General features: G+C 39.1%; 1 protein-coding gene, 1 long non-coding RNA gene and 2 other non-coding genes across 6 annotated transcripts in view; all 4 read right to left on the reverse strand.

The window, feature by feature from the left end:
• Window positions 1-13,499: 13,499 nt before the first annotated feature.
• Window positions 13,500-16,832, reverse strand: LOC131139492 (uncharacterized). The gene is made up of 4 exons (XR_009132249.2): window positions 16,739-16,832; window positions 16,339-16,418; window positions 14,931-14,989; window positions 13,500-13,602 (listed from the first exon to the last, which is right to left on the reverse strand). It is a non-coding gene; the product is annotated as an uncharacterized LOC131139492 (long non-coding RNA).
• On the reverse strand, window positions 13,717-13,827 carry LOC131139890 (small nucleolar RNA SNORD67). The gene has a single exon (XR_009132317.2). It is a non-coding gene; the product is annotated as a small nucleolar RNA SNORD67 (small nucleolar RNA).
• On the reverse strand, window positions 15,204-15,315 carry LOC131139889 (small nucleolar RNA SNORD67). The gene has a single exon (XR_009132316.2). It is a non-coding gene; the product is annotated as a small nucleolar RNA SNORD67 (small nucleolar RNA).
• A 1,581-nt stretch (window positions 16,833-18,413) lies between the features above and the next one.
• lrp4 (low density lipoprotein receptor-related protein 4) overlaps window positions 18,414-24,745 on the reverse strand; it is a 113,438-nt gene continuing 107,106 nt past the window's right edge. For 2 of the 3 annotated variants that reach the window (XM_058088486.2, XM_058088485.2), the window contains exons 34-38: window positions 23,777-23,888; window positions 23,568-23,632; window positions 23,405-23,492; window positions 23,142-23,283; window positions 18,414-19,468 (exon numbers count right to left, since the gene is read on the reverse strand). In XM_058088486.2, coding sequence (XP_057944469.2) covers window positions 19,127-19,468; window positions 23,142-23,283; window positions 23,405-23,492; window positions 23,568-23,632; window positions 23,777-23,888 — 749 coding nt within the window. In that variant the 3' untranslated portion in view covers window positions 18,414-19,126. Of the gene's footprint in view, window positions 19,469-22,778; window positions 22,990-23,141; window positions 23,284-23,404; window positions 23,493-23,567; window positions 23,633-23,776; window positions 23,889-24,745 lie in introns of those variants that run through there. The other variant, XM_058088487.2, reaches the window with a different exon arrangement.

Raw genomic sequence — 24,745 nt, forward strand, 5'->3', positions numbered from 1 at the left:
GGGAAGCACGAAATCCAAATCATTACAACTGGAACAGGTGCAGATTCTGAAAGAACTAGAAAGCTTTCTGCGCTGATTATTGTGTGTACTCTATAGGAGTACACAACTCAATACTAAGGTCCAAAAATTTACATTAAAAAAAAAGATTTTCCTAATAAAATAATATGATGACAAACAATGCCATGGTTTGTGACAACATTCCCGGTGACAATATGTTCGTGTCTAAGAGTTTTGGTTAGTTAATTCCCTTGGATTTAATGAAGGAATGACCATTGAAAGATGTTTTGATGATGAGCAATTCGCACAAGAGTAATAAGTGTGACAACCAACTCCTATCTCCCCTGTGGTAGCAGAAAGTGAAGGCCAGGAGAAGAGGAGCAGAAATTTGGGTCATTCATGATGCCATAATGATGCTATAAGACACCAGAACAGAGCCTGTTGCAGCACAGAATAAATCATAGCCTCAACACCCTTTGCACAAAGTAACAAATGACTCCTCGACACCTCAAGCCAAGTGCACAATATAAAGCTGCACTCTACAAATGAATCCAACATGTGACCCTCAACACACACACACACACACACAGTTAGCGCTCAAACTCCAGCCACTGACATTTTGCAACACGGCCCCGTGCAAAGGGCATCAAGCAGGATATCAAGGGACTGAGTTCTACAGATTTCCATTACCAATGACCTAATTTGTTTAAAAGGATGTGTTTTTAATGGGAATGAAGACCTGTGTGTATGCATGTGTGTGTGCGAGAGGTCATCCATCATGAAGAGACCTCTGAGAAGGTGAAGGAAGGTTAATGTCAGCTGGGATCTGACTGAAACCTCGCATCCATTCGCATCTAAATCTCCAGTGACAGGCAAAGAGATTTAGTTGCCTCATTGGCTCTGCTCTTGTTGGCATCAGTGATACATATAAACCAGAGGCAAGCTCGGTCACGTGCCGACACAATCAGGCATTCCTGCATCGCTGAGTAAGCATACTACAAATCCTGACTTATTGTGAAAAGTCGAGGTAAGTGTAAATGAGGGATAGAGATGATTTGCAAATCCGTTATTCAGATTCTGGTGGTAAATATAACAATTGAGTGTCGACAGCATTTAATGGTGGCATTATGTTTTAAAAGGTTGGGAAAGGAACTTATTTACTATTGTGTTCATGCGACATTTCTTACAGGATGCAGTCACACTCCAGGACCTGAGAGTATGAACATTTTGAAGACAGTCGTCATAACTATTTTTGCATATTGTAATTTGTTGGACGCATATTGAGGGTAAGAGTCATTTGAAACATCTTAAAATATCTGAAAGGTTCATTCATTCATTCATTTTCTACCGCTTTTCCGTACGAGGGTCGCCAGCCAATCACAGGGCACATATAGACAAACAACCATTCACACTCACATTCATACCTATGGACAATTTGGAGTCGCCAATTAACCTAGCATGTTTTTGGAATGTGGGAGGAAACTGGAGTACCCGGAGAAAACCCACGCATGCACGGGGAGAACATGCAAACTCCACACAGAGATGGCCGAGGGTGGAATTGAACCCTGGTCTCCTAGCTGTGAGGTCTGAGCGCTAACCACTCGACCGCCGTGCCACCGTATCTGAAAGGTTATGAAACAAAAAAAGCCAAGTGGTAAAATGTTACGGGCCCTGAGTCGGACGATTCGATTGGCTGTTCATGGAGACACAAGACAATCCGTGGCCGGCATGAAGGTTGTTATTGGTGTCAAGTGCAGTCCAATAACTGTAAGATGGTATCTCCTATCCCACAAAATTCCCCTTTGGAATTTTTTCGAAAGCCCCAAATATTGAAAGATACAAGAAAGTTTTATTCTATGATCAGAAAAAATGTAACCTTGGCAGTCCACATGGCTTCCGACCTAACTAACACGACAAGGAGATCCCACTAAAGATGTTTTCCATACGGCACAGTTGAAGGAGTACCATCATGATCTGGGGTGCTTTTTTTTTTCTTCAATGGGACAATGGCGTTTCAGGTTACGTGGGGGCGTCAAACGGCACATGGCTCTGTGTATAATAGCAAAGGGCGTCCCCCATGACTGATGACCCTCGTCTGCATGGTAATGACTATCTCTTTCAACAGGACAACGCTGCAGTTCACAATGCTCAACTGACAAAGGACTTCTTCCAGAGGAATAATGTCACTCTTTTGGACCATCCGGTGTGTTTACATGATCGAAATCAAGGGTCTCAAACACGTGGCCCGTGGGCCAAATGTGGCCTGCAGGACACTAGTTTGAGGCCCCCGCCTTGATATGAAAGTTTAATGTTAGTGCGGCCCGCGCAAGTTTGATATGGATGCTGTATGGTATCATGTACCCAGAAAAAATTATTACGTTTGATTAATGTTCATGTTAAAGGTTAAATAACTGTTAATAGTTATCCTCCCTATCCGTGTGGAAGTGGTAAGTTTTTGGCTATTTACCTTTAAAGGAAATAACTTGGAGGCTACCGTTTAGGTCGCTAGCTCTCTAGTTTGCGAGTTAGCATGTGTCTCAAGACCCTGCAGTTGCGCAATATGTTGTAAATAAAAAGAGTATAAATGTGACTATAGTCGTGTTTTGTCATGTCTACAGGGCTCTAATAATGCTTTGTTCATTTTAATCTGAAAAAAATAATTTGTCTACCCACCAACTATATGTGGTTTCTTAAGTTTTTATTATTTGATGTTTTATTATTATTATATTTATTAATTTATTACTGATTGATTTTCTTTATTCTTGATTTGTTTATTTATTTTTCATCTTATTTTGTGTAGAAAAATAAAAAGTAAGATATTTGAGAACAGTGGAATGTTTTATCAGAGCTTTTATTGTAGAAAATCAGAACCAAAGCGACGTTTTTAATTTTTTTTTTGGTTTTTAATAAATGTATTTTTTTTTTTTTTGGGAAAACCTGATGCGGCCCAGTCTCACCCAGACCCTAGCTCCAGTGGCCCCCAAGTAAATTGTGTTTGAGACCCCTGATCTAAATCAAATTGAGAACATTCGGGGATGGATGGCAAGGGAAGTGTACAAAATGTCAGTTCCAGACAGTAGAAAACCATCTTAACATTAAAATGTTTGATCGGGATTGTATAGCAGTTGTTGTGCCCCTCTAGAAAGTTATGTTGGTGTAGATGTGAGAGTGATGCTTGTGTGAGCAAGAACAATGCATCTAGTGTATCCCGGTATTTTCCCATCAGCGGCATGTAAGTGTTGCATAACTATTTTTGTGCTATGTGACTTTGTGTAAGAAGAAGGCCTTCTAAGAGATGCTATTAGAGAGAAAACGCACTGAGCTATTAGACTGAATCTATAGGTTTAATAATAATAATATGTAACAGATGAGTGGCTTGGACCTTTTACTTAGCATTCAGCCATTCCGTCAAAGCTCAAAGTGTATGTTTTACTGTCATACTGACAGATTTCAATTTGAACACATCAGACCTTCCCTCCGATGTGTCCCACATGTACGGCCTACTTAAAGCCAACAAGTTTTAGCTCTCTTGCCTGTGCCCATGAAAGGACTTAATCCTCCTATTCAGGCTTGGATGGAAGGGCTGACAGTGAAAAAAGGCAGTAAGACTACAGACGGGAGCTGTGATCTACGCTTTAATCTGTGTCCAATGTGAATGTATTTACCTTCAAATTGTGGTTCATACCAACATCGAAATGTGCCATGGCTTGAAGCCTTGTCACCTGTCAGCCTATACCACATATTCCTCGGCACCTGCATGGAAATGGCAGGTTTTGCTTTTAAAAATGGAACCAACATGACACATTTCCAAGTGACAATGTGCTGCAATATTTATGAACACTTTCTCTAAATGTGCATTCATCGTTTCGATTTGGGACAAGCCTTATGAAGATAAGCAGAACACAGCCAATCTTCAGCATTTTTTTTTCTGAGGAGAAACAAACGCACACCCATATTCATTTCTGTACTCCCTTATGGTTTTGTGAACACCTACACCGCCGCTGAGCTGGATGGAAATTTGCTGCGTGCTGCTTTTATTAGGTAGGAACCTTCGCCAAAGGCAATAGTTGCTCCTGATTATTATACAGTAAACACATCTGTTTTCCACTTCACGTCAAAACCATTCATTTGGATGAGGAGCAACCAGAGACACATCCTGTGTATTTGTCAACAAAAACATCACGTTCAAGTACAGCAAAATAAAAGACAACTTGCAGAAAATCAATACTTTTTCATTTTGTCTGTTTCTGCTGCAACTGAATAGATGTTGAATTCATGTAATGGTAATATTTTACCGAGTTGTAAGAATTGTAAATTATAGGTTCCTCGACAGCAGACAATGATCCAATCAAGCAATTCATGATCATCTACACCAGGGGTCTCAAACACGCGGTCCGCGGGCCAAATGTGGCCCGCAGGACACTAGTTTGAGGCCCGCGCCTTGATATGAAAGTTTAATGTTAGCGCAGCCCGGGCAAGTTTGATATGGATGCTGTATGGTATCATGTACCCAGAAAAAATTATTACGTTTGATTAATGTTCATGTTAAAGGTTAAATAACTGTTAATAGTTATCCTCCCTATCCGTGTGGAAGTGGTAAGTTTTTGGCTATTTAAGTTTAAAGGAAATATACTTGAAGGCTACCGTTTAGGTCGCTAGCTCTCTAGTTTGCGAGTTAGCATGTGTCTCAAGACCCTGCAGTTGCACAATATGTTGTAAATAAAAAGAGTATAAATGTGACTATAGTCGTGTTTTGTCATGTCTACAGGGCTCTAATAATGCTTTGTTCATTTTAATCTGAAAAAAAATAATTTGTCTACCCACCAACTATATGTGGTTTCTTAAGTTTTTATTATTTGCTGTTTTATTATTATTATATTTATTTATTACTGATTGGTTTTCTTTATTCTTGATTTGTTTATTTATTTTTCATCTTATTTTGTGTAGAAAAATAAAAATTATGAGATATTTGATATTTGATATGATATTATAATATATGATATTATAAAGATATTTGAGAACAGTGGAATGTTTTATCAGAGCTTTTCTTGTAGAAAATCGGAACCAAAGCAAAGTTTATTCATTTTTATGTTTTTAATAAATGCGTTTTTTTTTTTTTTTTTGAAAACCTGATGCGGCCCAGTCTCACCCAGACCCTAGCTCCAGTGGCCCCTAGGTAAATTGAGTTTGAGACCCCTGATCTACACTAAGATAATATTGCTATGTATTGATAAACTAATGATTTTTGTTGAGTTATTAATATAACATATCTTGACTATTCCAACCTTGGACTGGAGCTGTGCAGTGCTCTCCTGCTTCCGTCACCCCAGTGCCCAAGAAAGCCTAGGCTTAAATGCCTCAGGATGAAATGACTACAGACCTGTGGCCCTAACATCTGTGGTCATGATGGTGTTGAGCCACCTGAAGGACATCACAGGCCCCCTGCAGTTTGCCTACAGGGCAAACAGGCCGGTGGATGAATCAGTCAACATGGGTCTACACTACATCCTGCATCACGTCGACACAGGGACCCAATAAATTGTGTGAACAGTTGCGTAGTCCGGTGTACCCCCAGAACCTTTTTGTCATGTGATGAGTACCCCCTCACTCATAAGTGTTGATAATTCTTTAGTAGCAGAATGTAACACGACTGTTATGATTTTGGAACAGCTGTGCCATATGTCTCCCTGAGGTAACCGATTGAAGCGTACACATTCGATTTTATGATGTGGCTTAATATGAAACGAGTGGCAGTATTTTATCATATTGGAAATTACATTTTTCACCATACCCCCTGCAATTTGCTTTTGTTTGTTTCATCTTTTTCCTGATTTCGGAGTCGCCACAATGGATCTTTTGATCACATACCATTAGTACTAACACCTGATTGGGAATCACTGCCTTCGGCTGAGAGGCTGCTAATGCCCTGATCTGTCAATCACAGGGCTGCATATGAATTCACAATTACCCAGTCTTGTATTGCCAAACATAAGAGACTCATATGGAGAACCAACAAACTCAGCAGAGAAAGGACTTTAAATCTGTATTCCATTCTGAACCTTATTGCCACGAGGCAGACACGCAACCCACCTGCCCCACTGTGTTGACCCCATGGTGAAGTCACTAAAAGAAACATTTTCTGTAACAAAGGGAGGTTAGAAATTGAACTTTATCCACAGCCCGAGTGTTCTATCAGGCAAAAATTGCTCAGTATGCTCCTCTCTCTGAAAAACCGAAAAAAGAAAGAAAAATCTCACAAGGCCTTGCAATACTACCACTACTACAACAGACAAGATGAGATTATAATGATTGACTATAATGATTAGATCAACATTTACAATGCTAAAATGAATCATAAGTATTTATGTCACAGAACATCTTCCAACATAGAGTCAAACACCAAATGATTAGTGCACAGCTATATGTAATTGTTGGGCAAACAACACTATGAGACATTAACCCAAAATAACTTAGTCACCATATAGTCACCTGTACGCTAACATTACACAGTATAGTAGACATGTAGATTCGGCATCAATAACGCTGGTACTGCCAACACTGCTAATATCCCACAGTACTTAGTTGTATTTAAACATGTTCCTGTTTTGTCTCTAAGTGAACTGTTATGAGAGGCATTGAGTACTTTCAGTGTTACTGCAGACCTGCCAACATGTACAAGTTTGTTGTACTCAACATGTAATTTGACTCTTGAATACACACTTGTGTGCTTTACATCTCTCCATTTTTTTTTTTTGCATTGTCCCGGTTTCAGTTTTGAGTTCAGTCTGTACTGTGTGTGTGTGAAAACATTTCTGTCCCCTGGGGGGCGGCATGACGGAAAATAATTGAGAACCACTGCACTAGAAGAATACAATACGGTCCTCAAACCAACAAAGTTTGCTGTTGGAGTTGGCCTTTGTTTCCCCGAAATCAAAAACGTGTACTGCATGTTTAGGTTTATTACTAGGCATGAACAAGTACACCGCTATCTGTATCCGTGGTCTGAGTGGGTGGGGCATAAACCGGTAGTGGGCGTGGTTGAAACGGAAATGTGTGGGTCTTACGTATGTACATTATTTTAAGTGTGAAATTGACATGGATTGATGACACATCGTTATATTTATTATTATTCTGCTATACGTGTACTGTGTAATGGTTTTATTTCATTTGAACATGCATCAGATTACAATTGAATGCATCACATAATCAGTTCCCAGTTCCACATGTCCAAAAGGAGTAGGAAGAAGCAAAGCTTATTAAATCCTACCCCTCCATCTGGTACTTTTACAATCAGTAACTGTTACATTTGTTCACTTCCTGCTTTCCATATATTTTTTTTTAAATAATGTACCTCGTACCGAAGTACAAGGTGATATGAGCATCCAATGCCATAATGGGTACCATAGTAAGTGTCAATATAGTGATATATATAGCACATCATGACTGGTTCAAGACTCTTCATCCTTGTATTTAGCAAACATCAACTGCTTGTATTGTTTCTTGAATTGGCTCATCGTTGTGCATTGTTTGACTTCCTTACTCAATCCATTGTATCAATCCATTGTGTATGTGTGTACGTGATATGTAAGACTAATTAATCAATGCGGCAGTTAACCGGTTCATGTTACCATTGTCTACTGACAACTGAAAACGTACAAAGTTCTTATATTGTAAGATGCCTGTTTTATGACGACTTCATGGAATAAGACAAAAATACATTTCAAGGAAAATAGCGCTCATCCTACTCCTGATGCATTAGTGACTGAAGTAATACAAGCATTACACAAGCCCACGCACGTTACGAGACAAGTTTACCAAGTAACTTTCGATACAAACTAAAATAGAGGCGATCTGTAAGCAGTTTTTAACTTGCCCAAAGGCAGTCGCTGCGTGTGACTTGCCAATTACAAAGCGTGAGTAAATACATAATGAGCATTTCCTTTAAACACGAATACGGATAATGAGTAAATGTACTCGTTTCATATCCGGCAAAAATACATTATCTGTAATGGATAATGCAGTTTATAACGAGTATCCGGCTCATCTCCATTTATTACCATGCAGCTCGTTGCCTTGAACAACGTGCTGACACAAGATCTGGATTTGCTCCCCGGGTGCTACACAGTTGCTGCTCTTCAGGAATGAATAATGATGTACCTTTTAAAATGTAAACGCACAAGCAACAAACTTATTCAATAATTCATTTCTCATTTTCAGAGTTCACCCGGAGAGACTGGCTTTGGAGAGAGAGGTTCCATTAATGCCATATTGACTGACATCACGGTGAAAACAAATACTGAATGTTTACTCAGGTCCTCACCAAGAACTATAAGTTGTCCAATTAACAACGGATCACGAGCCACCCATTGACTGAGTTAAGTGGAAGGATTTTTTGTTTAATGTGGTTTACTGAATCTGTACTACTATTTACGGTTCAGTCTTACTGTAGTCAAACGGTTGTTATGAAATAATGATTAAACCAACAAAGTAGCAGCGCTACAAGTGGTGGCCGATGTGTTGTACGATTTATAAAGTGTTTACACAGATGTCAGGCTATTTTTGTAACCCTTGTGTACATGCACATACACAGTCTCAGGGAAGAAAGCGGGATAGTCAGTAATCCCTCATTTATGGAGGTTAATTGGATCCAGACCTAACCGTGATACGTGAACTCTGCAAAGAAGCATTCCTTATCCATACATCAAATATTTTCAGAAGTTGGAACGTTTGTCGAAATACAGCTTTTGGCATTATTAGTCCTCTGGACTTGAACTAACACCCGTATAGTCACCTTTACACATGTAATACACAATATAGTAAACAGAGTAAGAGCAAATAAGCGAGGGGTGTCAAACTCATTTTAGTTCAGGGGCCACATGGAGGAAAATCTACTCCCAAGTGGGCTGGACAGGTAAAATCATGGTATATACAGTAAAGTCTCGTTATATCGATATTGGTTAAAACGAATTACTACTTATTACGATACTATTTTCATTTCCCGGCAAATTTCTAGTCTTTTATGATATAATTAGTTCCGTTAGTACGATACACGGTTATTATGATAATCCGGTTACTACGATGCCCTTTTCATCTCCCGCCAGCCAATTTGGTCTGCTTATATCGATACAAAAGCAGCTTAAATCAATCTTTGCTTAAGGATTTCAATACCAAAAAAGAACACGGCGAACGGCTGCTTCCAGTCAACTTTATTTTTCACACTTCCACCACCAGAGTGCAGCACACACAGCGGAAAACACCCGTCCCTCGCGCCTACCCCTCCGGGTGGCAACACCTTCCCTATCGATAGTTCCGGGGTGAAGTATGTGCCGGTAACCGGTAATCACTACAGCGTAGGTTTAACTTTATTTACTGTAGTACAAAATGTATTGTAGTACAAAAGCATGCTAGATACGCAATCCATGAACTCAAGGAGAAAATTACATGCCATATCAAAGATCCGCCCACTTTTAATGCAGTTCGGCGCAGGATCGGATATATGGATAGTCCGGTTATATCGGTATTTTTTCCGACTCCCGAGAATATCGATATAACGAGACTTTACTGTACCATTATTTTAATAAAGCTAATAATATAAAATAATCTAAAGTTGTAGTTTTAAAGTTACTGTATATAGTATACAACTTTGTTTTAAGCACAATATCCCTATGAATCATATTTTAGTAAATTCCGAGGAAAAGGACCACACAAAGCCTCAGTGATTCACAATGTGATGCCAGGCTGATATTTGCAAAAGTCTGGCGCTTTTCAGGGCACACAATCTCCGCTACCTTCATCATGAATGTGTCGACAAATTTACCCTCACTAAATGGTTTTGAATCCGCTGCAGTTTCTTTCGCTAGCTTTCATTGCAGCATCATTGATGTCTCAGCTGAGTAAACACTGTTTACTATTTCTTCAGACCTGCCAACATTTCATTCAACTTCTCTCTTCTCCACCGTCCCTGAAAGTTGCCGCATTTGTTGGCATGAACACTCACATACTGTGAGGCATAATTTATAATCGAGTATTATTTTTTTTTCCAAAATGACATGTGAAGCAGCAGCAAATCCCATAGCTAACATTACCTCTTGGATTGTTGCATTTTTTTCCCCTTTAGAAGAACTCATAAAACACACTACCTTCAAAATAAGAGCAATCTCCTCTTTTAACAAAATAAGGGTGTCATAAAAATAGCTCACGTCAACATTGAGGCAGCAAACAAACACTACTTTTCAAAAGTAAACATCTTTTGTGAAAGTATATTCCTGTAAAAATAAATGTCATAGCATGTATAAAGTTGGATGCTTTGATGGTTGAAAATAGCACTGTAAAAAAAATCATAGTTAAGTTGATTTTAAAAAGATGAAACAATTAAATGGTTCAGATATTTCATCCACAAAGAATTCTGGTTATCAACCTCATCTGTACCATGCAAACTTTAATCACCTTGTCTTTTGTTTTTTTTTTAAATCATTACGGACCTCAATCAAAACGGGGAATCTGAATTGAATCCTTTCAAATTAAAATCATGTCCAACCTCAAGTAAAAGGTCACAAGGAAAGGGTTTCCTGCAAAGCAACCAACCAACGGCAGCTCTGTGCTTCCTGGTGGGTCCTGTCTCCAAAAGTCAGTTCTGAGACATTAGCAGAATTGGACAGCCATGCAGAATGTAGTGGTGTGTGATACCACTAGATTTGGTATCAATCCAATACCAAGTAAATACAGGGCCAGTATCGCAGATAGATACTTTAAAACAAATTGAGGTGAATGCATCGTATATCTGAGTCTATCCAGTGCTGCAACAATTATTCAAATAATTTGAGTACCTCGATTACAAAAAAATATTCAGTTTATATTTGTACTGCGTCAAGGAATCACTTGCATCACCGATGCGCATACATCACCCACACAAAGGATGAAGAAGCTAGAAATATGAATGAACCGTATAATAATCTTTGCCATATTGAGCTGAAGTGTGAATTATTCAAAACTTGTTTACCGGTAAACTTTGACAATATGAAATATTGATGCATGTTTGCTGGCCTTTGCAGGTCGTTCCACAGCTTGGTTTTGCACCCAAAACGAGTACTATTTAATTTCCTTTACCTATATGCTTGAACAAAAACAAGTATAGAGTGAAAGGAGACATCTTCGTGAGAAGCAAGGTGACACCACACTAAGGCATGCTTGAAACACACTGTAGAACCTGACACTGGTCAGCTTACCCTCATGGTTATGGTCATTGTGACGGAAAAAAGTGCTGCGCTGGTGCAACCATGTGACAGACAGCAGAGCTGATGGCTCTGGCTGGAAAATGAAGGCCAGATTGACATAAAGCTGGAAAATCAACCATGAAAACAAGGCTTCTGTGGCGACTGCAATCTTCAAAGTGCACACAACATGCCGACAGACTAACCTTTGAGAAAGCGCTATCAGTGTACAGCGTGAATGGAAATTAATTAGCAAGTCAATTTTGCTCCTATTCAATATCAAATTAACGTTCATCAAATTAATGCTTACAGGATTCTAAAAAGGAAACATACAAGTAAAATGGTTAAAACACTGGCAAATAAATATTTAACTACTGAATGAAATACCTCACCCAAGTACCATTTCTAGTAGGCTACTGTCAAATGTACAAATACATAATTTTGAGGCTAAGAAAACATGTTAAATGCAAGATATCTCCTTCAAGGTCACGTTTCTGAGAATGGTAACAGAATTCCATAAAATGAGCTTGTCAATGATCTTACGGAAGCAAGGGGAATACAGTCACTGACTTGCTGGCACTTTACTGTAATTGATTGCGATCTTGCAGTGCCTGGTTCCCCTGCTCAAGAGAACATGTGTAAAGGATGTTTGGAGCTTGCCAGTGAACAACGCAACGATTCACAGAAGACTTAGAGAAATGTGGATGTGAACAGGTTTGTAGGCCGACAATCCTACAAACTCCAGTCATAAAACCTCTTGGATTTATCCAAAACACTGAGGAAGGGTGGTCTTACAGCATGAAAGAGACAATGCTTAACTGACACCCAGTGGTTAGCCATAGTACTACACCAATGACCTGTCTAAAGGCCCTCATTGCCCCAAACTTGAAAGAATCCAAGCAAAATTTCATGTTATTGAAGACAAAACAAGGCAGTAATTTTTCAAAATCTTTATTGCATAGAACTGCAACAGCAAGTTCAGTAATTCCAGATATATTTTTTTATATACAGTAAACAGTTCTGCCAGCCTGGGGCTGATGATTCACATAAGGGGTGTCCCTGATACAAATGTTTCACTTCCTCGCTAAAAGAGGTATTGCAGCCTTGAATATCAGAATTACCAATATCAATCTTTTATCAGCGCAAATCACTCTTTACCTTATTTTAGTGTGGCGTGCTACAAAGGGCTTGACCAGGTGACAATACAGAATAAACAGAAGGTATGAGGATAAAATGACTAATACACTGCATCAACAATGCAGTGGCAGCTAAACATAACATAACCAATAACAATGGTTATGAAAAGGTTAGGAGGTGCTCAGCATGGTGTTGAGCATTTAAACTTGACTTTACTCACCACCGACAGACAATGCTTATCTTTGCTGCTATAGCGAATGACTTCTTGTCGTCCTGTGCCAGTTTCCAATGTGATGCTGCTTGTGCAATGAGTTTTGTCATATTAAACTTCCTCGGTTCTGTGCCCCCACAGGAAAGGTTTGCATAACAAGTGTCGCACTCAGCTGCAACGCCTTTGAAGCTTCAACAAAAAAATATACATGGCTAACATTACTCCTTCTCCTTCTCCTTGCTACTCTGTTAACACACGGCCTCAAACAGGTTCACAGAGTCCAAATCCTCGCCAATGGCCCGCCAACATGCACGCCCACTCCGGTACAGGAGTTTATAATCGGCAATGCACCTTTTTAAAAATGTCCGCTTTTGACATACAGCCATATGCGAGTCCAATCTGGAAGTAAAGACTCGACGTTTCTCAAGAAAAGAGGTTACTTCAAGAGGTCTCTCAATGGTAAGTAGCTTTAGGATTTTAGCGTTTTCTACAGCATCGGTAACGTCTAATGTGGCCACTAATTGTGGTGGAACGGCTATTAGCAACCCCGCTCCCTGTAGGCAAGCGTTTTTGCTTCATGACTTACACGAAACAAACAGGACACTGAACTTTCGTACTGCTTACTCTTCTGACTCTTCCACATGGCCAAATAACGTTGGGAGGATTGTTGGCTAGTCCAGCTGCATACTGGCCCATGTTCACAAAACATTCCAGTGTGAAATGCCGTTCTTTTAGTGATCACTTCCAAATGCGCAAACCTCATTATCTAAAACATTGGCATCGTCTAACACAAGACGACAACATTTGTATATCAGAAAAGTGGAAAAAGCATAAGTGATCTAAAGTTAAAACTCTGATTCATTTGAAATGAACATTCTTATTCGGCTGCAACATTTCGACATTAAAAATGAATCAATACACAACATTACAGCGCTTATTTCTTCAACAACAATATTAGCATTTACAGTAATTTAATTCAACTAGCATATTACAAACCTCAAACCAAGTGGACAGCCTTTCTTTCTGCCATGCCGGATGCCAGACTGTCTATATAGTATAAAAAGGAAGAAAAATTAGATCAGTAAATTCAATGGTTTGCTTATGTATGAAATTTGAAAAATAAAATCACATTTATTAGGTGACCAAAAATGTGGGAGCAGACTTGAGTCAGATGGCCCCTGTGCATAGGGTGTCTCATCAGGTTACATCAGATTGAGTGTTGATGCCACTGCACCACACCTCAATTGAAGCATGCAACTCATCATTCTCATGCCCACTCCCACCATCGTTTAATATGCATGTACAAAAAATCAGAGCTAAAATGCAGGGGTGTCACGAGATCTTTCCAGCTGAGCGAGACATATTTTCAGTCTTACAGTTGCTTTGCCTCTGTAGGGAGACAAGGGGATGAACACATGCACAATGTAGTGGGAATTGGGAGGGGAAAAAATGGTTGTAAAGTCAAATGCCACAGCTCCATATAGGGGGAATAATAATGGGCAAAGTGAGCCCATCACCACGATGGAGCCAGTATGATGAATATGTTCAAAAGTGGTCGCAACATAATGAACTTGCTCACCTCAAACATAGCTACCCAAACCAGTTCGCCCATTTGGGAAAAACTACATATCAAGTTGCAGTGCCTTCATCTTGAGTCACTCAGACATTCAGTCGACAGTTAAACAGAGCTGCTCAAAATGGCGTATGTTCACAGAAAAGTGTAATTTCTTAACCACAAAAGAAACATTTCAAAACGTATCTGCATTGTTTTGAGACTCTAAAGGGAAGTTTTGTAAATTGTACATTTCTTAAAATTTTAAAATCCTGTATTGTTTTTGTGAATCCAATCTTGTGACACCCCTACTAAAATGTGTATAAAGTTTGAAACTTCAGTCAGTCACACTATCAGAGGCCCATTTAACCATTTCCAAATGAGACTTTACACCGGGCTCGCACTGAATCTGTTACGGCTCTGTTCCTGATCCAGTCCGCCTTGCCGCAAAGTGCCTCTCACAATGACTGCGGTAGAGTCAGTGTCCACTGCAGCTGCGGAAACATGGAGATGGAGCTGCACAGCACAGAGCTACTGTGAGCATACAATGGGGATTGCAAGCTTGCCAAATGCTTATGGCGGAATGCTTATGGAGTCTGCAACGGAGCCACAACGGATTCAGTGTGAGCAGTTTGCTTCAATGTGGTGCCTGTAATCAGGTGCAACCACAGAGTGGGCATTTCATGCACTTTCATGGTTGTCAGGAAAGTGCCCGTTATACATTTTCACCAATATTAGAACAGCTTTGGAGAATATTGATCCAATATTTATTCAATGCCATATACTCAACTACATAATATAATACATGTCAAACAATTGTTACCTCTTTGGCATAAACCACATGGCTGTTGATCCACAGGGTAACATCTGGCAGAAACACGACTGCAAAATATTCATTAAAAACACAAAACATTAACAATTGTTAATTAACTTGTTTTCTCGTGATATAATGCACCACAAAAGGGAAACAAATGTGTTCATGTTTCACATAAAGATTGTGAATCTTTCCCCAAAAGCTCCCCATTAAACCTATTCAGGGATAATAAAATGTTTGCTAAAATGAGCGCTACTGTGGTTTCAAAAATGTGGGAGCAGGCTTGAGTCAGATGGCCCCTGTGCACAGTGTGTCTCATCAGGTTGTGTCAGATTGGAGTGTCAATGCCACTGCACCACACCCCAACTGAGTCGTGCAACTCATCACTCTCATACCCACTCCAACCATTTTTAAATCGCTGATCACGAGCTACCGGTCCATTACGACGGGTAGCCTTTGTCCATGATAAATATCACTTTGTAGAGGTCATATGACAGTCAACTGACATCAAACTCTCCTCCGTATTCACTGTTACGGATATAACTTTAGTCACATGTTATTTAAGGCTGTATATTGTCTTGGGATTCAGTGTTACATTTCAATGCAGGGAGTCTCTTCAGGTAATAAGTCAACCAGGATAGCACGATTCACTCAGGCTGTCTCCCAGAGGCTCCCTCCCCAGTAAATACCAGTAGGGGGTCCTGAAAAATGTGTTGACACCAAAGTATTACGTTTGGTCCCAAAGACAGAAGGGCATCAGGGAAGGAATTATTTTCTGTAACAATGCAATTCATTTACATGCATTAATTCGAAGGGAGTGCAATCAAGAAGTCTCCTGGGATGAGAGTCCTTTACCCCTACCCTGTAGACAAAGTGGCACCAAAGGATGTGCCCTCTCACAATGTAAATCATTTGCATTATATGGAGATAAGAGTTTTCTCCAAGAGGCCACTCTTGGCAGGACTCCTCCAGACAGCCATGCATAATGTGTGTTGTCTGATCCCTTTGTGTTGCAAACACTATAACACACAATAACAATTGCCCAAAGGTCTGTCTTTATTTGAGGCACTCTTTCCTAGTTACGATTATAATTTTTTTCCACAACACTAATGAATGCTATGTAGCTATTTTGACTGACATACTACTATGTACATAACTATTGGGGAATTTTGTGTGATTATCCATATTTTTTTTTATCTATTAATTATTGAAAGCCGTAAACTCTGAAACTGAATGTAAGACACTAATCAGTTAGTATTTCGTATAGTAGTTTCAAAGTTTACTCGTTTATTTTCGTACTTACAATATCAAATTGAGGTAAAAACACATGCCACATCTAAAGACTACGAGTTTTCTTCGGTCAGTTACTGTAATAAAGCATGTAGTCCATTCAACAATTCCCAAGCGGGGACCTTACCTACTCAAGGAGTTTTGGTTCTTCATTCTGTGTCAGCAGTTGGTTTCAACCACATGGGGTGGCCATTTTGTTTTGTTTTACTAAAACAAAAGAAAACATAAGAAACGGACACGTTAGGTTACTCAGCAATTTACTCAGTATGCCCAGTTTTTGGAAATCGCTTTAAAGAAAATACAAATGAGAACGTTGTTAGACGGCGAAAAAATAATGCTACGACAAGGCTAACAATATTGTATCCATATTTGAAATGACACGACACAAAACAACCGACATGAGCTAACATGCACAGCATCAAGCGAACTTCTGTTGTAGACATGTACTGCAATTCCTCGCAGTAACCTCATTCGTGTAATTTTTGAAAAATCAATTATGACGACGAAAAGGCGCGATAACAACTTACCAAAGTCCCAAACCACTACCAAACACCGTCCAAATTACAATTTCATCCTCTGTAGCCTGAAGTCGTCCACTTCTAAAGAGGTACCCGTCCATTTTGAACACTGCTTCGTGCTGAGCTCAGGTCTGATTGGCTCAATTCCCTGCGTGTTTATTGGCCAATCGCTTTCACGTGACCTAAATACGCGCTACTACTGGTTGTTCACATAACGCGTCATTTGAGACGGCATAATTACGCTACGTATGCGTTTAGTTAAATCAAAGTTATATATTACAACAAATACAATTTGCAATCGACTTACAAATAATGAGCGAGTCACAGAGTTTCATTGAAATGCAATTTTATATTAAAAGATAGCAAAGGGATGATTCACTATATCACACAACACAGCTTGTTAGTACTGCCATGGAAATACATATACAGTCTGTTCATATTTACACATCATATGACAACCAAACAAATCATAAATACCTCTTTTTGTTAACTTTACAACAACTATATGCGACCAGTATTTATAAAAGAGGACTATTAAATAAAGGGCATCTTCCCTATCATTTACAAAACTTGGAAACACAGTGGTTAAAATAATCCAGCAAAAAAGTTGAGCAAAAATTCTTCTCCAGTGAGTAAAATTAATACAAGTCTAATTACAGTCATGAAATCCCTTTGTACAAAAGACTGTACAGCTCAATCAAAACAGTATCTCCAGCTTTTGTTTTCCTTTTTATACAGCTTTAGCAATTCCTGCAGCAGAGTTGGTGGGACATGAGTAAGGATGATGATAGGTTACTGGGACACTATGATGCCCGTATGGGCATACTGGTAACCAACTGCCAGAGACTCTAGTTCTGTAGCTGCCAAGACCCTCTTTCATTGGCTTCAGTGCTTTGTCTAGCAGCAAAACAGCAAGTTGCTGAGCTCTTAGCAGATTCTTCAAAATACATTGTTCTATAAATAAGGCCGACACATTTGTCTGAATTGCAATATTTCCTTGCACCATATGAGAACACAATTTTAAAGGTAAAGCGATGTATAATGACTGTTACTGTTGTGTTACTAAACTACAACCCTCGCTGCCTGATGCCATCCATCTTCTTAAATGACTACGCTGCACAACGCAAGTGCACTGTTGCATCCGATTTTACATTTAACAAATAAAAATAAACCCTATTACTGTAGTGTTTGGCAAAACGGACCATAACGTACGTAGGTACCGAGATCTCTGCCAGTGAACGTAATCAACAATTGCACAAACTTATGTCAATACCAACCTCTTTAACATACTGTAGCTCCTGCACATTCTAATTGTAAGTGCTGCAAATGTGTGTTAAAAATTGCAGGGATAAATGAAAGAATTGTTCTAATGAAATTAAATTTGGCCAGCATCGATGCAAATTTTTGTCCACTACAAGTTCGAAGGGACAATTAGTGTATAAACAATCAGAAAACGAGCATCAAGTGGCATAGTTCAACCCATCCATGTCATTACTATAGGTGTCCCTTTCTTTTAATATATCATCCATTTACACTAAATAAATTAACACTACCTACATGGATAGATGTGTAAACAAGTTTCTTATGATATGGCTATACCAATCATTTCATGAAATGTAATGGAAGGTGAATTAAAAACTAAATCCTTCGTTTCGTTAGCAAACGTTAAATTGGCAGCATTGGCAGCATTGGCAACAACAAACATACTCGAGTATTTGAAGAGTTTGGAGCTAAATGTTTGCACGAACTGCTCGATTTGGCTGTCTGCTGGAACTGGGACACCGTTTTATTGATGAGTAAATGCAAGAAGCAGCATGGGGACTTGGTGAAGCCCCGCCCTTTGGCACGGTCATAAACACAACACTCGAATACCTGCTGCACAAAGCTCCACACAACACTCGCTGTTTTGTTTAATTCTCAAAGCCCACTTTGTAGTACAAAAAAAATGTTCATAAATAGAGTTCATAAAGAGATGAGTGGTTTAAGGGCATCGTTGTCCTGGGAGAACGTTGTGTCGGTTGTTTCTCCGGGAGAAAGAAAGTTGCACACAGCGAGACATGTGTCGCTTTGCATCCTTACGTATTTGTGTCTCTGGTCACTTCCTCCCAGGAGTCCTTTGCTTTCTTACTCCGGCATGCTAATTAGTTGATCATTTTGCCAGAAGGCATTTTAGCACAGAGCACAAAGGGGTTTGTGTGTATGCCTGTACAAATAGGACGGAGTCCCAGTTTCAGAAAGAGTTGAGTTTATCAGAACTTGTTTATTTCACTCAGACTCTAAATATGTATCTGTGCTAGTACTTTGCATCCTCTATGTCTGTTTGCACCAGCTATAAATACAGGCGTGTATATGCATGTGTTGCAAAGGAGGTCAAGATAAAGCGCAAATGCTGTCCTCTCACACTTCACTCTCAGTGGAGGGCTTGCGCATGGACGCCCAGCCGGTGTCGGGCAGGCTGTGCTGGGCATGGCGCTGTGGGGTAATGGCTGAAGGGGTCAGTGTGGTTATGGAGGAACATTCAGACGCTTCCTCCTGGAGGAGCTGCTCTGTCTCTCCATCATCCAGCGAAGCGCTGCTGGCCTGCAATGAGACGGTGTCTGTGCGCATGCAGGTGTGCAGGCCCCCTCGGGAAGGCTTGATCTGTTTTAAGTCGTCCCAGTAAAGCTCCTCTGTTGACAGAAGACACACACCCTCCACGATGCGGATCTTCTCCTTCGTGTAGCCTCCATCCACACCACCCTGGACAATGAAATACGCTTAGTTCAAAATAGTCTGTGTGCCAGCAAAATGTATGAGAGAGTCAACTCTAAATAAATATATAGTCATCTAGCCGCTACATTTGGACTAAATCCATGTAGTCATGATTAACAACAAGAACTTAACAACAGGAACTTCACGTGTGTTCAAACTGCGCTCTATGGCTGTTTTTTGTTGTTTTTTTAATACAAAAACATATAACTTTAAAAGAAAACTACACAATGAAGCATAAAAATTGAAAAAATTTGCAGTCATTTTGCAAGAATAAAGATAAAATATTAAGTTTCACGGGAGTGAAGTAATATTATGAGAAACTAACAAAACACATTTTTGGAAAATTAGGTTGGGAATAAAGTTGTAATATTCACAGAAAAAAGATTAAATATTTGTAAAAACAACAGCAGACATTTCATGAGAATAAAGTCAAACTATAACCTTGAATTGAAACGAAAAAAGTTGCAATTTTAAGAGAACAAATGTGTAATATTATGAGGAAAAATGTCATCTTAATAGCATAGAGTAAAAATATTCAAGAAAAAAAATAACAAAAGACAAAACAAACAAAACAAAGAATAAAGTAAATTGATAACATGAAAATAAAGTTGTTATAACTTCCATTCTTAATTCATAAAGTGTTATGGAAATAAAGTCAGAATTAAAAGAATATTAAGAAAGTTGAAGTTGGGGGAGGAAATGAAAAGAACATCTGTAATTTTATGAAAACAAAGTCCAAACATTACAAAAAAAATGTCATCAATTGAAGAGAAAAAAAGTCAGTATTTTATAAGGATCTAAACATCCGCTGTGGCTACTCCGTAATCAGGAAAAAGCCATTTTAGTAGCATTTTAACTACATTATGAAGCTGAAATGCAGTTTTTTCTTTGAAATATATATCAAGATTCTTAGCATGTCAAAATGAGGTGGCTTACAAAATATCAAATTGGCACTTGCATCCTTTTTATCCACAGAGAACATACTAACTCCTTATTTCTAAAATCACAAATACTTCAACTTGCTGATATAGTTCATCTTCAAACAGCTAAAATAATGCATAAGGCTAAAAATAACCAATTAGCTAAAAATGTCATCCAATACTTCTCTACAAGAGAGGAGAAATATGATCTCAGGGAAGAACTACATTTGAAACACTTCTATGCTAGGACTACGTTAAAAAGCCATATATTAGGAAAGCCGGAAGTGAACAAATGTAACAGTTACTGATTGTAAAAGTACCAGATGGAGGGGTAGGATTTAATAAGCTTTGCTTCTTCCTACTCCTTTTGGACATGTGGAACTGTGAACTGATTATGGGATGTACTCAATTGTAATCTGATGCATGTTTAAATGAAATAAAACCATTACCATTACCATTACCATTACCATTACCATTACCATTGATTTTTCAGTATATGACCCTAGAGTGGCACTTACTTAAGACAATCATCACATTTCTTGCCATATCCTTCCTGCAATAAAGGAGGCCATCTTGGCTAAACACCTTTTGGATCTCATTGCCACAACTTCTTTGTTTAAAAAATCTAAATCCTCTCCTTCGCCATGTTGACACACAGGCAATAACACAAACAAACAGAACAGTGTTTTTCAAAAACTGACACAATTGTGAGATATCTATATCTTGAACTTTGACAAACGTTCCATGACATCTATAATAGACTGCCAAGAAGGCCTTTTACAGTAAAGTCTCGTTATATCGATATCGGTTATATCGAAGTACTGCTTATTACAATACTATTTTCATTTCCCGGCAAATTTCTAGTCTTTTATGATATAATTAGTTCCGTTAGTACGATACCCGGTTATTATGATAATCCGGTTACTACGATGCCCTTTTCATCTCCCGCCAGCCAATTTGGTCTGCTTATATCGATACAAAAGCAGCTTAAATCAATCTTTGCTTAAGGATTTCAATACCAAAAAAGAACACGGCGAACGGCTGCTTCCAGTCAACTTTATTTTTCACACTTCCACCACCAGAGCGCAGCACACACACCGATTCCCGCACTTCCTGGTTCACAGGTCATGCTCAACCCGCCCCACATAGCTGGCCAAACACATGCCTGCAACAGAAGAACCAACTGACATAGCATACACACCTATTCCAACGAAGACACAAGCGTACAAATACATGTATTTAATTGTGTTGTATTCAGATATCTTTTTATCGCTTGCAATAATCACTGTTTTTCATATGTACATGCTGGCGTTCGTGGTTTCTCTCGTGTGTATAGATTCTATAGTGCATTATTGCCCACTTTTAATGCAGTTCGGCGCAGGATTGGATATATCGACAGTCCGGTTATATCGATATTTTTTCCGACTCCCGACAATATTGATATAACGAGACTTTACTGTACTTTCCTAATCTGTTTAACAGTTCAGGCGGTCCCAATAACACTTTTCCTCAGCAGACCAGTCACTTGGCAAAGAGTCACAACCGTGTCAAGTCCTGACACTTAGGTGAACAAGGAAGGGCGTGGCACAACACAAAAAGATGCCCATGCAGCAAGTAGTGCATTGTTTTTCCTCTTCTTGCTTGTTAAACAGTTTTAGAAGCATTCTAGAAATGAAGACATTTGTAGGCGTTTTGTTGGCCAATATTCTTTGGTTATTAGTAGTGCTGTCAAAATAACAAGTTAATGGTGGTAACTCATTTATTTCATGTGTAACTTTTTTTTGGTGGTGTAATTAACCACCATGTGTAATTAACACATGCACGCCTTGTTGTTATGACGGACAGTCACACAGTCAAAGTCACACAGAGTCAGAGAGTTCTATGTTGGAAGATACACTGAAAACAAGTAAATGTACCTTAAATTATGTGATGTCTTTGAACGGGAAACCTCATTGCTCATAATAAAGTTTAAAGTGTGATTCAAATGTCCTGCTACTATTAAAGAGACTAGTGTTTGACAAATATTAGACTCGTGTGGTTTCCTATTGATTTCATTTGGAGCTATTAGAGATGTCGACTGGTCGCCAGCCAATCACAGGGCACATATAGACAAACAACCATTCACACTCACATTCATACCTATGGACAATTTGGAGTGGCCAATTAACCTAGCATGTTTTTGGAATGTGGGAGGAAAACGGAGTTCTGGGAGAACATATGAATGTGAGTGTGAATGGTTGTTTGTCTATATGTGCCCCGTGATTGCCTGGCCACCAGTCCAGGGTGAACCCCGCCTCTTGCCTGAAGACAGCCGCGACCCTCATGAGGATAAGCGGTAGAAAATATTCACCATCATTTTGTTTCTAACGTATGTGTTTGTTGTTAATATGAAAATATGTTAATGAACTTTGTTAGTCTCACTCTCTGGTACCAAAGCAAGTCTAAAATAAATGCAGGCATGCCCACAATAACAACTCTGACACTGCAAGAGGAAAAATCACAGCTCCTCCATGCGCCATAACTACCTCTCCGCATCATGAGGTGGGGTCAAAAGATAAAGGGGGAGAGAGAGTTGTAGGGATGGGAGAGCTGCAAGGAAGCAAAGAGTGTGGGGGGGAAAGACGAGTGTGCTGATGTTAGGAACCAGCTTTCCAGGTTGGATTTGAACTGGAATATAATCCTACACATTGATCGTGAATATCATGGACGCAAGCTAAATTCCATAATCTAAAAGGGTTTACCTCTTTCTTATATCGCAGTTGGTTGTAAATTGGAGGCTTCTGAGAAGCCTCGATCTTGACCTCTTGCGTGGACGTCCGGTATGAAGGGTTGCTGTACGTGAGGTTGCTAACTCCTGGGTCGGCAAACTTGGACTTTTTATGTCTGTTGATTTACAAGAAAACAGAAATCTCACTGGTGTACAAAATATGATAGGAATATTCAGTAAGTTTTAGTATATAAGTAAGGTTTAGTATATAAAAGTGCTGTACAACTAGGAACTCACCTATAAATAATGAAAGCAGCAATGAGAATGAGAATAGCAAGAATAGTCAAAACTCCGCCTATCACGTAGCTGATATGAAGCCCTTCTCCTGGAAGACAAAGAACATTTCAATTACTGTAGTTGTGTATCACATGATTGGAGTATATCGATGCTGAATACTAACCATGAGGGGCTGTCACCACATTACTCTGTAAGCACTCTTCCACATTTAAGTTCTTGTCAGTGCAACTGTGAATAAACAACATGAATGCAGCTGGATGAACACCAACAATTCAGAACATTCTGTTTATTATTAGTTGATAATGATAATGATTGGAAATAATCTAATACAGAGTTTTAGATTAATACTAGAGTTAAAGAGAGAGGACTTACTTGACCACTGAAGGTCCTCTTTGGGAGGTTTCTGTTGCAGCTTTGGGGATTTTATTGGGGACAGGGGTGCTGCTGGCCTCTTTGGCAGGTGAAGTAGGGATGTAGCCTGCAACTGATGAACGCGTGTGGATCAGAGATGGGTGATCCATGTACTCATTCTTGGTCACTTGATATGAAAGTTTAATATTAATGCTGTATGGTATCATATGTACCCAGAAATGACAGCTTAATGCTGTGTGCACACCGGACACAACTGATGTGATTTTGCCCCGCACATACAATACTTAAACTTGCTCATATAGTTAATGTTCAAACAGCTAAAATAATGCATGAGGCTAAAAACAACAAATTAGCTAAAAATGTCATCCAATACTTCTCTACAAGAGAGGAGAAATATGATCTCAGGGAAGAAGTACATTTGAAACACTTCTATGCTAGGACTACGTTAAAAAGCCATAGCATTTCAGTATGTGGAATCAAACTATGGGATGGATTGAGTAAGGACCTCAAACAATGCACAACGATGAGCCAATTCAAGAAACAATACAAGCAGTTGATGTTTGCTAAATACAAGGATGAAGAGTCTTGAACCAGTCATGATGTGCTATATATATCACTATATTGACCAGGGGTATCAAACTCAATTTACCTGGGGGCCAACGGAGCTAGGTTCTGGGTGAAGCCGGGCCGCATCAGGTTTTCAAACAAAAACCCAAAACGCCTTTATTAAAAACTGGAAAAAATGCTTCAATGCTTTTGCTTCTGCTATACCCTACACTTTTTCAGTACTTTGGTTCCGGTTTTCCACACCAAAATATCTGATAAAACATTCCACTGTTCGCAAATATCTTCATTTTTATTTTTCTATACACAAAATAAGATAAAAAAAAAACAAATTAAGAATAAAGACAATAAATCAATCAATCAGTAATAAATAAGTAAAATAATAATAAAACAGCAAATAAGAAA

The sequence above is a fragment of the Doryrhamphus excisus genome, linkage group LG13, assembly GCF_037039965.1.
Source record: "Doryrhamphus excisus strain RoL-2023G ecotype Guam linkage group LG13, RoL_Dexc_Guam_v1.1, whole genome shotgun sequence".
NCBI classification, from domain to species: domain Eukaryota; kingdom Metazoa; phylum Chordata; class Actinopteri; order Syngnathiformes; family Syngnathidae; genus Doryrhamphus; species Doryrhamphus excisus.